The 13544-nt window shown below is 43.9% G+C and overlaps 1 protein-coding gene across 2 annotated transcripts; it reads right to left on the bottom strand.

The window, feature by feature from the left end:
* Positions 1–890: 890 nt before the first annotated feature.
* On the bottom strand, positions 891–13053 carry LOC147055538 (CD81 antigen-like). 2 transcript variants are annotated; one of them, XM_085913766.1, is made up of 8 exons: positions 12915–13053; positions 6219–6333; positions 2276–2373; positions 2116–2190; positions 1931–2044; positions 1634–1732; positions 1454–1537; positions 891–1378 (listed from the first exon to the last, which is right to left on the bottom strand). In XM_085913766.1, the coding sequence occupies exons 1-8, from the start codon at positions 12981–12983 to the stop codon at positions 1316–1318; spliced, it is 717 nt and encodes a 238-aa protein (XP_085769892.1). In that variant the 5' UTR covers positions 12984–13053; the 3' UTR covers positions 891–1315. The 2 variants fall into 2 exon arrangements, with proteins under 2 accessions (XP_085769892.1, XP_085769893.1); XM_085913767.1 differs by lacking the exon at positions 12915–13053 and adding an exon at positions 7468–8018.
* Positions 13054–13544: the final 491 nt, after the last annotated feature.

Raw genomic sequence — 13544 nt, 5'->3', positions numbered from 1 at the left:
TAACGCAAATGAATGCACTGTACATTATAGCTTTTGGAGTGGTTGCAGTGGCGCCCCCTGCTGGTCAATATGGTAATTACAGTACCATATACACAGTCTAATGGCTCATAATCATAATACAATAGTTATAAAATGCAACTGATAACATCCCAGAATGGTGAGTGTAAAGTTAATCATGCGTTGGCGCTGCCTAATATAGATCAAATGATAGTTAAACATGTAAACACTTTTATCAGGTACAAAAAGTCTTAAAAGTGAAGTCATTGTTTGAGCTGCTCTCGCACACTTTGCGGTTGCTTGCACACAATGGCTGCATCGCAAGGTACCCGGGAAAAGGCCAGGTAACCATCAGTCTTAATGAATCGTCAGTATTTTTCCCACATCATAATTTCAAACAGATCCTAGTTAGTGACTGGAAGTCTAAACTTGTAACAATTTCACAACCACTTAACCGCTCGCCAGCAGTTCCATTATTGACCAAACCTGCTGGATTCGACCTTGTGACGTCACCAGCAAGTTTCCGTGACGATGAAAGTGCACTGGGTGTGTCTGTGCCGGAAATACAAGTCAGATGGGTTTTGATGTTGTGGGAGTGTACTGCACGTCTGACTGTAACAGCGCAGCGATGTTTTACAACCTGCCCCCTCGTGGTGATGTAAGGCATTACAGTAGCCACAGTTTTTTTTTTTATCTTGATACGTTACACCTCAATATGTGCAGTTTTTAAGCAAATATATTGTTATAATGTACAAAAACAATCATATTTTCATTATCTCGACAAAGCACATCTGCCTCACCTTTCCTCTTTTTATTCAAATCAGGGAGATATGTCAGCCCTCTGAGGCAGAAGTGTTAACCACGCTGCAGAAGACAAAAAAAATCTGCACAGATACAGCACGAAGATGGTTTATTCAACAAAATTGACTGAAAACATACTGCGGTGCGATAAAATAAGGTCGGAGGTGACTGTTGAACCCCTGCTGGTCCGATCATGTAACAACAGAGAGACGTCACAATCAAACATGGCCGCTCCTGAGATCAACATAAGACGTGCATATGTACATTTTATACATCCATAAAAAAACAGCAAGTCAGCAAACTATTCCACAGTGTACTGTTTGTACACTGTAGATAGAGAGTTAAGTTATGGATATGCCATAGAATAAATAGACATATACCCTAATTGTATTTTCTTAGTATAAAACAAAATAAAAGCAGAAAGATCCACCATGCTGTGTTCTAGAAATAAGAAAAAGGAGCTACTGCATGAAAACCAACTTAAGTCCATGAAAGCGTCATCCATCCCTGTGTGGGCTCAGTACGCTGGGGCGTTATGGATCCCGCAGCAAAGCACCATGGTGAAGATCATCTCAAAGATCTAAAAGGGGGAGAAAGAAAAATCCCATTTGACTCACATGGTTCTTGCGTTGGCATGGTGCGGCAACCGGCTCACCATGATGACTGCTACCACCAGAGCGGCCAGACCGATCAGATAAAGCTTCTCGGAAAAGAGCTCGATCAGCTTGTCGTGACAGCTCTATTTGGAAGCACCAACATTTTACCACAGTTGTACAGAAAATACAGGCTGGAGTAAGGGGGGGAGGAAAATATCAAATTAGGAGTGCTTTACTACCTGAGACTTGAGAAAATCTTCTGGTGACTTTCTGGGACATAAAGTGCCAACGACTTGTTTGAAGAGCGCCGTGTCTTCTCCTTTACCACAACAGTCGAGCTGGAGCCAAGGCAAATCAAAACTTCATGATCTAAATGTAGCCTAACTTATTAGCCAAAATATTAGATACACACACGTAATTTAATTTGGTACAAAAGTTGATCGTATTGTTCAACTAATGGTTCTCCAAGCTGATGAAATCATTTCTTATTCTTGTACAACTAATATTACAACCCTAAAATTAAACCTTTGACCTACCGTGGTGTGAAAAACATCCAGCACTTTGATGGCAGAGTCTTTACTGGGAGAGCCCGAGACGTCCACAGCCTTGATATACGCCGAGTCGTAGAAATTGATCAATTCTTTGGAGATCTGCAGACAGGCTTGTTACTGTCAATCAAAATCACTGATTCGATAAGCGAATTTTGCAAATGTGTCCTCACTGTATCCCTGTTCATGAAACCCCAGATAGCTGCAGCTACTTCACAAGCAAAGAGGATGACCAAAAAGAAAAAGAACTGCAGAGAAAAAAAAAATTGAATTTCAGTCCACAATTTTTTTGACTTTCAATGTATTTTGTAGTTGAAGTCAATACATTCTCACCGTTCCCAAAAGGCATTGAGATTCTTGAATGGCACCATAACAGCCGAGGAAGCCCACCAGCATCATCACAGCGCCGACAGCTATCAGAATGTAGACGCCTGCCAAAAAAAAAACGCTAACATGAAATATGACCCAATAGAGAACGCTCATTACCACCACCAGGGGGCGACAAAGACAACATAGAGCTTGTATGTTCCTTGTTCATTGATCCATACACTGTTTGGTAATGGACTTCCTGGATGTTTCTGGCTCCCTGTAGGGTGACATGACATTATTGACATCCTGGAGATAAACAGCTCCCAGATCCCGTGTGGGGAGAAGAGGCGGAGCCTCAGGCCAGGAAGTGGCTCCCAGACACACTCACACAATAAACCTCTCTGACCTCTCACCCCCCACATAGCATTATCCATCCCACGCAGGAGACATGAGCACCGCGATGATCAACACATCTAAACATTCTCAAACTTAACATCTATATCTTTCTTGACATTTTTGACTGATTGTGACATTAACATACACTGATTTGAATGGCGCTATTGTACAGGCGGTCCTGCAGTAGGAAAGCAGTGAGTAAAAATAAAAATATAAACAAATTAATAAAATATGTAAAAAATATAATATAACAAAATATACAGTCATTTTTTTCTGGATTCATTATTTAGCTCCGGGAAAAGGTGGACTATGAATAATAATAAATTGTCCATTCTTCGTATAAACAGCTAGCCCAGTAAGAATTGAATTGCACAGCGCTACCATTGTGTTTTATTATATACAGTCAATTTAGAATCTTAAATTTTGTTAATGTTACTTCTAATCTTATTTGTAAGTGAAAAATATTTTTTCTGATTTCTAATGAATAATCTAGTTTCACAGAAATTCCAAGGCCTCTGGACACCTGCAGAATGAAATCTTTTCAGGCAGACGCTTTGGGAGCAGTCGGATTTGAAAAACAACATCCACACTAACGCAGCCCGACAGTGGTCGAAAAAGAGTCTGACAGATTCCGACTCTCTGCAGACCTCACAAACAGCACATGCACAAACCTTCCATATATCTCCATCCCTCCTCCTCCTCTTTCAGGACCCTGAGTTTTTTTTTTTGTTTGTTCCAGTGAGCCCAGTTACCAGGCTCGGTAACCCAGCAATGTGGGAAAAGCAGCCATTATTTCCACTGCCTTCCATTACTATGACAACACCCTTTGAGGTTTGAAGGCCATTGAGATGGCACCGGGGAAGTTCATTTATTTCTTGTCTCACTGTGTAATCTCTCTGGGGGGAGGGGGAGGTGAATAGCCACTAAAAGCCCCCACTTGGATGTCTCTTTTCGACTTCTCTCAGCCACTATTTACAAAAAATAAAACATGGTAAAGTCAAGTCCTTGCTGTCTTTTGTCATTGGTCCCAGTCTTAGAGTGTGCTTGTTGAGCCATGATAAGGAATATAATCGTTAAAAGGAGTCATAGTGAAGATAAGTCTTTATGACAAATACACACAAGAATGAAAATACTACATACACACACACACACTAATAAACACAATAATCTCTCATGGTACTTAATATTATAATAATCATGAAAATAAAGTTAGACAGTATCAGGCATGACAATATAGCCAAATCCAGTAATAGCGCTGGATAGAAATGATTAAATTGACATTATTGGATGTGTGCTCGAGGTGATTAATCGAAAACTAATCCAATTATTCAACTCGAGACCTTGTTTACGTTCATATTGGTTTTGTTATTTCAGCATTTTAGCAGTAAATATCCCCAGATTTCTCTAGTCCTCCATAGAAGCAGTCTGATTATATTTGTGTTGAATAATTATAATAAAAAAATTTGCAAAACAATCAACATTTTTGCCTATTTCCTGGCTGTCAATTTGAAAAATGCCCTGTTTTTTAATATAGGGAAGGAAATTCAAACCCAGCTAATTAGACAAGATTCATTTTTTTGCTTTGGTTTGGTGGCATTTTACTTCATTCTTATTCCACAAACGCAATATTAAATCAGAATTCTGTGATTTAGACTAGTGGGGGAACACTTTATGGCAAATAAAAATGTTGCCTCAAGGTCCCCTTTAAGATTCAGAAGTTACAACATAAACTCGAGAGCATTAAGAACTGTTTCTCAAAATTGGATTTTTATTGTCCTTCTCATTCTCGGTTCTGAGAAGAAGCTGCGAGCGGCGTGCCAGCAGCAATTTGCGCTCAAGCACTGCCCCAAAGTTTGGACAATATGTATTTTGAGCCTTACATAAACACCAGGTTGATGTGCCAGCGTGCTAAAAACATCCAGGCTAAACTCTAATTTGAAGGTTAATGTGCAGATGTCCAAGGTTATTTGAATTATGTCGGGGCGTATGTTTAAGGGCGGGCCAAAACAGAAACAGTCCCTTGATCTTGCTTGGGTGGGCCTCTCCAAAATCACTAGTGGGCCTTTCCTCTATAAAAAGCCTGCGTTTGTGAAGCTTCCTTATACTTAGTGAGGAGGGAAGGAAGGGAGAACGGAGAGCGGGCCAAATTAAAATGAATGGGTTCACGCCATAAAAAGGCAACATGATGAAAATGTTGAAATTGTATCATGTTTCGCATGTTTGGGGGACCAGCTTGTGGGTGACTGAACCGAGTGAAGAAAAATGACGGATGCCGTGAGTTAACCTGAGGAGCACATTCCCGATTGTGGAATTCCGTTAACGAAACAAATCAACACGCGTCATGGTTTTATTTTTGCACCGTGCTCACACTCGCCAGCCGCAACATCTGTTGACAACATCTGGCCTCTCTCAATGGAGCATGCTGTTTTTTCTTTTTCGTTTTTTTTTAGGGCTTGGAGGTGGAAGATTGAATGCACACCTTCGACGTGTCAGACAGACAGCTGGTTGAAAATGTCACGCTGCGGATTTACGCAGGTCCTGTTTCCTGGTCTTTTCTTAGAGGTCAAAGAGATGTTTGTATTTGTGCCCCAAGATTTGTATCTTCTAGAAAATGACCTTCCTGTCTCGTAAAAAAAAGTCATTCAAGAGACGAGATGGCTGCGACTTCAAGGGTTGAATACATTTAGAGAATAAACTATGCTGTGATTTAATAAGGCGAGGCTCCATTAAACATTCCCCAGCAACCAATATTTCCTTTCCTATTATTAAATATTTAAGATTCACTTTGGAGATGGATGCCTTTAATCGATATTCACATTTGGATCCAGCTCCAAAACATCTGCTTTTACTCACTTCAGTAATGATTTCTACTATGATTATTATTATTGTGGTTGTAGTTTTTATTGTTGTAGAACGCCACATTGTCATAAATCATATAGTGGGTGTTAAATTACCAGTTTGCTCACGCTAACAAATTGGGCGCTGTTGGCAACAGGTGTAAAAATGGGGGGCGAACTCCATATTTAAACCTGAGGCAAATAAATGCAGAGTTGCCATTTGACCATGGGCGGAGCTAGGATCTTTTTCAGGGGGGGGCGGGGGGGACGGGTCAAGGAGTGGGTACACAAAAATTGTTTTGAACAAACCCAAATAATTTGTAAGAAAATGAGAATAAATGTTCATTATGTGGTCCTTACAGAGGATGGGTGGAGTGGAAATGTTGAAAAGAAATCCCAAACAAATCTGCAAATACCCAAAAGTCACTGGAAACTGGCGGGAGGGCGTACTCAAACTTTTTTTCATTTCTTAGTGTTCAACCCTGTTGGATGTCTGTACTCTACTAACAACAACTTATTTGTAAGGACGACTTATTTATACAAAGTCGAACAGCCCCAGCAACCAACAATGTTGACAACATTTCTTAAACGAGAACAAGTAACCTCAAAGCTCAAGCTGTGTCCCTATGCTGGCAGCTAAGATTTATGTCTTTAACCAAAAAAAAACAAACATTCTAATTTGCATCAGTTACCATGAGCAAAGCTTTAAAATGTTTATTTCCCACTTGACTCACTGATATAGAAGGTGCCCGGTGCCTGTTGGCCTTCAAACTGAAGCATGAGGAGGCTGCCTGTTTGACTGTCATGACGGAGCCACAGGGCAACTCCTAAGATCACTCCTCCAGCCAGCTGCAATGAAAGGAGGGATACTATCAGTATGAGGTCATTGTTATTCTCAGTCCTTCACAAAGAATTCCACATTTTGTTAAAGTCATGTGTTACAACATCCCTCTTAGAAATTCAAATCAATCTACTGTGTCCACGTGTGCAGGTCCACAGGGAGGCTGTGAACTGTCCGCTGACCTTTATGGAAAGTGATGAGAAGACTTCCTGACACGGCAGTGACCTACCGTGGCCTCCCAAAAAATGAAATCGTCAACATTATCTCCTCTCTGTTTCTCTCCTACGCTACACAGAAGGAATGCGGACCACAGGCCGAGATGTACTACGATGTCACACATGCTGTGATTGTACAAAAAGTACAAAGTTTATACAAAGTCATCCACACATTTAGAACCCTCACGGCATTGCATTGTTCTCCAAGAGACAGGAAGCCAAATCCTCAACATGAAAAATTGCTTTTTTTTTTCCCCACAATGACAACCCGACAGAGGAAACACTCGAGTGTATGTGTGTGTGGCATGTCCAGGATATGCTGTTCATCTAAAAAAAGATAAGTAGCGAAAAAAAGCAAGTGGAAATTCACAGCTGTATTTGTGAAAGAAAAATAAAGAGTGTGAACATGTTCTCAGGAAGTATGATGTGATGGTGGCAAGATAAAAATTGCAGAAATTTGGTGGAAAATAAGGCACAGACGTGTTGCCTGACTTTTATGAAAGTTTCAACCACCCCCCATACCTAGTTCTGTTCATTTCTTTCTGTTCATTCTGAGAAAGGGCTGGAAATCATCAATTGAGAATTTTGAAGTTGTTCCCTGTAACCCGTTATTTTGCTCACATGGTTAACGTGAGATGTATAAAAAGAGGAGTAAATGTTTAGACCCAAGGCCACCCAGCGTGAAATCCTCCCCTCTCCTTCCCCTTCCAGCCACCCCACACTGCTGCTTGACCATGCAGAAAATTACAGCGACATTTGCTGCACTTTGCCTCCTCAATTGATGCGGCTCTCTTTGCACAATTAGCAAAGTAAAGTAACCAAAGGTCACAAAAGCAGACAAATGTTACGCCGTTCGCGCGACAAAAATGACATTTGTTGGGTTACAAAACATGAAAAGGTTCAAAGTAAAAAAGAAAAAAAACTTACCCAGAAAATAAAATTAAAAAAGAATAACATATATTTAATGCATTGGGTGCATCCTGTCACCGCCATGTTGCCAGCTTTTTTTTCTCGGTTTCTGTTCTTTGAGTCCGGTTAGGATGTGAGGCCAGTCAACAAATCCAGAATCACCCACGCTCGCCACCAGTTGAGGTATAAAGAGCCCGAATGCTGCAAACCCCTCCTTTATAACGAAGAGTGAAAACTGAGACACAGAACTGCCCACCAGGAGGGGGAAGACTGAGAGGATAACATGGCCCCCGTCTGGTCTGCGCCCACTTTGTTTCCAAGTCTGAACAAAGAAAATAAACTTTGGCTCTACTCTAAAGAAGTTCAAGAAAATATCAAGACACACATAGCCAGCAAAAACTCAAATATTTTGGAAGGGAAATGTTCAACGATAAAATGACCTAAATTGCTACATTTAAAAGTCACTGTACAAACGTGACTGTCCACCCACCAATAAACCAGGCACAAAAAGTTTACACACCCACGTCAAATGCCCCGTTTTTTTTTTCCAATATATCTTTCACCAATATTGTAAAAGTAGAGAAGTAAACGTGTCTTAAATGAATCTAACGTGCATCTCAAAACTGAGGCAAACATGCAAAAAAAAAAAAAAGCCTGTGTCAAACACAATTAATATTTTAGAACATCCGTGATTATCACGATCATTACATTCTACAGAAACGCTTAATGAAGTGTCCAGGGAAGGCAAACCTGCCAACCAAGTACCTAGAGGGAACTCACCTGTATCGCAGTAATTGTTGAGAGAATGGCTGTAAAAGAAAAGCTACTCTACATCGCCTAGGTCCCGGTGCATCCTCGGCCTAGTCACCTAAGATGGACTAGGGGATGTGAATATTAGGGGTAAGAATTTCAAGACTGTTCCAATTCGCCATTTAGAGTCCAATATTAACGTATGTGGTGCAATGTGCTGTTGCGTGAGCGAGGCTGACCCTCATAGAAGACTGAGCCTCGATTAAGGTCCTTCCGCTCCGGACCACCACACCCTGCGTGCATTGTTCCTAGAGTCGGAACCCAGGGGGGCCGCATACGTACCCCCTGAGTCGCATTGACCCTTCGTTAACACCGCTAGGTATCCGGGTCAAGCCACTCAGGGCAGAAGAGCTGGGGATCAATCCACCCCGATCAGAGTGAGAACCAGCCGCGGTGAACCGCTGCCTTTCTCATCCGATCAGGGTTCAAGAGCACTGGAGCCAGCCCTGACTAAGCAGTGCCTCCCCAGTGCTCTCCTCCGGGTTGTACCTACAAAAAAAAAAGGCTTCTTTCTTCTTGAGCAATCTTCTTTGTCCCATGTCAACGCACGACCTAAGAAGATGCTGTATCCATTCCTCCAACTTTGCTGTGCTTAGTACATCATGAGGCTCCAGGGAAGTCCAACCTGCCAACCAAGTACCTAGAGGGAACTCACCTGTATCGCAGTAATTGTTGAGAGAATGGCTGTAAAAGAAAAGCTACTCTACATCGCCTAGGTCCCGGTGCATCCTCGGCCTAGTCACCTAAGCTGGACTAGGGGATGTGAATATTAGGGGTAAGAATTTCAAGACTGTTCCAATTCGCCATTTGGAATCCAATATTAACGTATGTGGTGCAATGTGCTGTTGCGTGAGCGAGGCTGACCCTCATAGAAGACTGAGCCTCGATTAAGGTCCTTCCGCTCCGGACCACCACACCCTGCGTGCATTGTTCCTAGAGTCGGAACCCAGGGGGGCCGCATACGTACCCCCTGAGTCGCATTGACCCTTCGTTAACACCGCTAGGTATCCGGGTCAAGCCACTCAGGGCAGAAGAGCTGGGGATCAATCCACCCCGATCAGAGTGAGAACCAGCCGCGGTGAACCGCTGCCTTTCTCTTCCGATCAGGGTTCAAGAGCACTGGAGCCAGCCCTGACTAAGCAGTGCCTCCCCAGTGCTCTCCTCCGGGTTGTACCTACAAAAAAAAAAGGCTTCTTTCTTCTTGAGCAATCTTCTTTGTCCCATGTCAACGCACGACCTAAGAAGATGCTGTATCCATTCCTCCAACTTTGCTGTGCTTAGTACATCATGAGGCTCCAGGGAAGTCCAACCTGCCAACCAAGTACCTAGAGGGAACTCACCTGTATCGCAGTAATTGTTGAGAGAATGGCTGTAAAAGAAAAGCTACTCTACATCGCCTAGGTCCCGGTGCATCCTCGGCCTAGTCACCTAAGCTGGACTAGGGGATGTGAATATTAGGGGTAAGAATTTCAAGACTGTTCCAATTCGCCATTTGGAATCCAATATTAACGTATGTGGTGCAATGTGCTGTTGCGTGAGCGAGGCTGACCCTCATAGAAGACTGAGCCTCGATTAAGGTCCTTCCGCTCCGGACCACCACACCCTGCGTGCATTGTTCCTAGAGTCGGAACCCAGGGGGGCCGCATACGTACCCCCTGAGTCGCATTGACCCTTCGTTAACACCGCTAGGTATCCGGGTCAAGCCACTCAGGGCAGAAGAGCTGGGGATCAATCCACCCCGATCAGAGTGAGAACCAGCCGCGGTGAACCGCTGCCTTTCTCTTCCGATCAGGGTTCAAGAGCACTGGAGCCAGCCCTGACTAAGCAGTGCCTCCCCAGTGCTCTCCTCCGGGTTGTACCTACAAAAAAAAAAGGCTTCTTTCTTCTTGAGCAATCTTCTTTGTCCCATGTCAACACACGACCTAAGGAGATGCTGTATCCATTCCTCCAACTTTGCTGTGCTTAGTACATCGTGAGGCTCCAGGGAAGTCCAACCTGCAAACCAAGTACCTAGAGGGAACTCACCTGTATCGCAGTAATTGTTGAGAGAATGGCTGTAAAAGAAAAGCTACTCTACATCGCCTAGGTCCCGGTGCATCCTCGGCCTAGTCACCTAAGCTGGACTAGGGGACGTGAATATTAGGGGTAAGAATTTCAAGACTGTTCCAATTCGCCATTTAGAGTCCAATATTAACGTATGTGGTGCAATGTGCTGTTGCGTGAGCGAGGCTAACCCTCATAAAAGACTGAGCCTCGATTAAGGTCCTTCCGCTCCGGACCACCACACCCTGCGTGCATTGTTCCTAGAGTCGGAACCCAGGGGGGCCGCATACGTACCCCCTGAGTCGCATTGACCCTTCGTTAACACCGCTAGGTATCCGGGTCAAGCCACTCAGGGCAGAAGAGCTGGGGATCAATCCACCCCGATCAGAGTGAGAACCAGCCGCGGTGAACCGCTGCCTTTCTCATCCGATCAGGGTTCAAGAGCACTGGAGCCAGCCCTGACTAAGCAGTGCCTCCCCAGTGCTCTTCTCCGGGTTGTACCTACAAAAAAAGCTTCTTTCTTCTTGAGCAATCTTCTTTGTCCCATGTCAACGCACGACCTAAGAAGATGCTGTATCCATTCCTCCAACTTTGCTGTGCTTAGTACATCATGAGGCTCCAGGGAAATCCAACCTGCCAACCAAGTACCTAGAGGGAACTCACCTGTATCGCAGTAATTGTTGAGAGAATGGCTGTAAAAGAAAAGCTACTCTACATCGCCTAGGTCCCGGTGCATCCTCGGCCTAGTCACCTAAGCTGGACTAGGGGATGTGAATATTAGGGGTAAGAATTTCAAGACTGTTCCAATTCGCCATTTAGAGTCCAATATTAACGTATGTGGTGCAATGTGCTGTTGCGTGAGCGAGGCTGACCCTCATAGAAGACTGAGCCTCGATTAAGGTCCTTCCGCTCCGGACCACCACACCCTGCGTGCATTGTTCCTAGAGTCGGAACCCAGGGGGGCCGCATACGTACCCCCTGAGTCGCATTGACCCTTCGTTAACACCGCTAGGTATCCGGGTCAAGCCACTCAGGGCAGAAGAGCTGGGGATCAATCCACCCCGATCAGAGTGAGAACCAGCCGCGGTGAACCGCTGCCTTTCTCTTCCGATCAGGGTTCAAGAGCACTGGAGCCAGCCCTGACTAAGCAGTGCCTCCCCAGTGCTCTCCTCCGGGTTGTACCTACAAAAAAAGCTTCTTTCTTCTTGAGCAATCTTCTTTGTCCCATGTCAACGCACGACCTAAGAAGATGCTGTATCCATTCCTCCAACTTTGCTGTGCTTAGTACATCGTGAGGCTACAGGGAAGCTGGACTAGGGGATGTGAATATTAGGGGTAAGAATTTCGAGAATGTTCCAATTCGCCATTTAGAGTCCACTATTAACGTATGTGGTGCTTGGTGTGCTGTAGCATGAGCGAGGCTAACCCTCATAGAAGCCTTCCGCTCTGGACCACCACACCCTGCGTGCTTTAGCATGAGCGTGGCTTGACCCTTCGTTAACACCGCTAGGTATCCAAGTCAAGCCACTCAGGGCAAAAGAGCTGGTGATCAATCCACACCGATCAGAGTGAGAACCAGCCATGGTGTACCGCTGCCTTTCTCCTCCGATCAGGGTCCAAGAACACTGGAGCCCCTGAGCACTTGAGTCACTTTGACCCTTCGTTAACACCGCAAGGTATCCAGGTCAAGCCACTCAAGGCAGAAGAGCTCAGGATCAATCCACCCTGATCAGAGTGAGAACCAGCCAACAACAGTATGCTCCTATCTTCTTGAGCAATCTCCTTTGTCCCATTACAACGCACGACCAAAGGAGATGCTGGATTTAATTTCTTCCACTTCCCTGTGCTTCATACACCGCAAGGCCCCAGGGAAGGCCAATCTGTTGTTGTTGCCAGAGGGTCACCATTTCATTAAGTTCTTACACTCACGGTTCCCATTCATTCGAGTTACTAGTGGCTCCCTCTTGTGGGTCCCTTGTGTACTACCTCTCATTCTACAGCAGTTACTCCAGTTAATTTGGATATACTTTTGAGCATCCCTGACCGTGGCTTCAATGGATTAACTCACGTTACCATGATTTTTCCAAAATGGCAACCACGCTGTCCGGTCACTAGCATGGTTCGGTGGCTATCCCTAGCATTGCGTCCGATTAAATTTAAATTGGTAGATTTAATTAGATTTTTTTAGGTAGGTTTTTTTTTTTTGGGGGGGGGGGGGGGGGGGGGGGTTAATCCTGCTTTTTTTAGATTAGGGTTAACCAAAATTAAATTTAAATCGGTCATCCCTTCTTTAAATATTATTGTAATAATTGCAGATTCACGATATAAGAATACAAGTGAAGTCCGGTGACGTTAATGACTGACGCCCCTCCCCCACCAGTCAAATTTGCCCGGCAACTAAACGTGTCACAAAACTGTTGGGGAACGCTGCTCTAGTGTGGCTTATTCATTATTTAATTTGAACTATTTTAATAAAAATCTCATATTAGCAGTATTCACACATAAAAACACTCAATAAAGCACACGGAATCAAAAACCGCGATCGTGAGTACCACTCCGTTCCGAAGTCCCGCTGTCCGAATCAAACATTTCAACTTCGGTGTTGCTCTTACTTTACTGATGACCTCCTGCTTCGACCGAAAATCCATAGTTGAAAATCGTCTGGATATGTAAACCTCCATTGTAAAACGAAATGAGAAAACGGGGGGGAAAAACCCCGAATGTAAAGCAAAATATATGGACGACCGCTCCTCGAGGTGCTCACTGTCGATGTGAACTGGAGATCTCTTATTCTACAGATAGGCGCATGAAGCCTCCCGGGATCACTAGCGTCCCCTGCCATAAGGCTGGAGAACCTTTCTTCGTAGCCTCCGTCTCTTTTCAAAGCCGTTTTGTTCATCTTAAGAAACACGACGTTACAGACAGATGACAAAAAACACTAGATATTCAATACATCAGCTTAACTACGGAAATGGGCTAATATGCCACACTGTTTGAACACTTAAACAGCGACATAAAGACAGAGAGCAGTTCTAACTGAGGAAGCTAGGCAGGAAGTTGGCTCCTCCGAACGAATCGTCTTCGGTTTTAAAATGACTATAAAAATTCAGCAATTTTGGTTCAAAATGATACAAAACAATTGAAATTAAAAGGAAAATGATTTTATAATAAAAACAATAGAATTTTGTTTTCACCTTTTCATGATGGCAGGGGAGGCGTAGCAGCTCCCCCTGCTGGCGGAT

Source organism: Syngnathus leptorhynchus, chromosome 6 (assembly GCF_054491065.1).
Source record: "Syngnathus leptorhynchus isolate UIUO chromosome 6, UIUO_Slep, whole genome shotgun sequence".
NCBI lineage: Eukaryota > Metazoa > Chordata > Actinopteri > Syngnathiformes > Syngnathidae > Syngnathus > Syngnathus leptorhynchus.
Note: the sequence above shows the minus strand (reverse complement) of the source record. Positions and strands in the feature narration are given on the sequence as shown.

Coding starts and splice junctions, on each gene's coding strand:
- LOC147055538 (XM_085913766.1), bottom strand. CDS start 12,983: ATGGAGGTTTACATATCCAGACGATTTTCAACTATGGATTTTCGGTCG. Junction 2,374..6,218: donor ACCGGGCACCTTCTATATCA/GTGAGTCAAGTG, acceptor TTTTTTTGGCAG/GCGTCTACATTCTGATAGCT. Junction 2,045..2,115: donor GTTTCATGAACAGGGATACA/GTGAGGACACAT, acceptor GCCTGTCTGCAG/ATCTCCAAAGAATTGATCAA.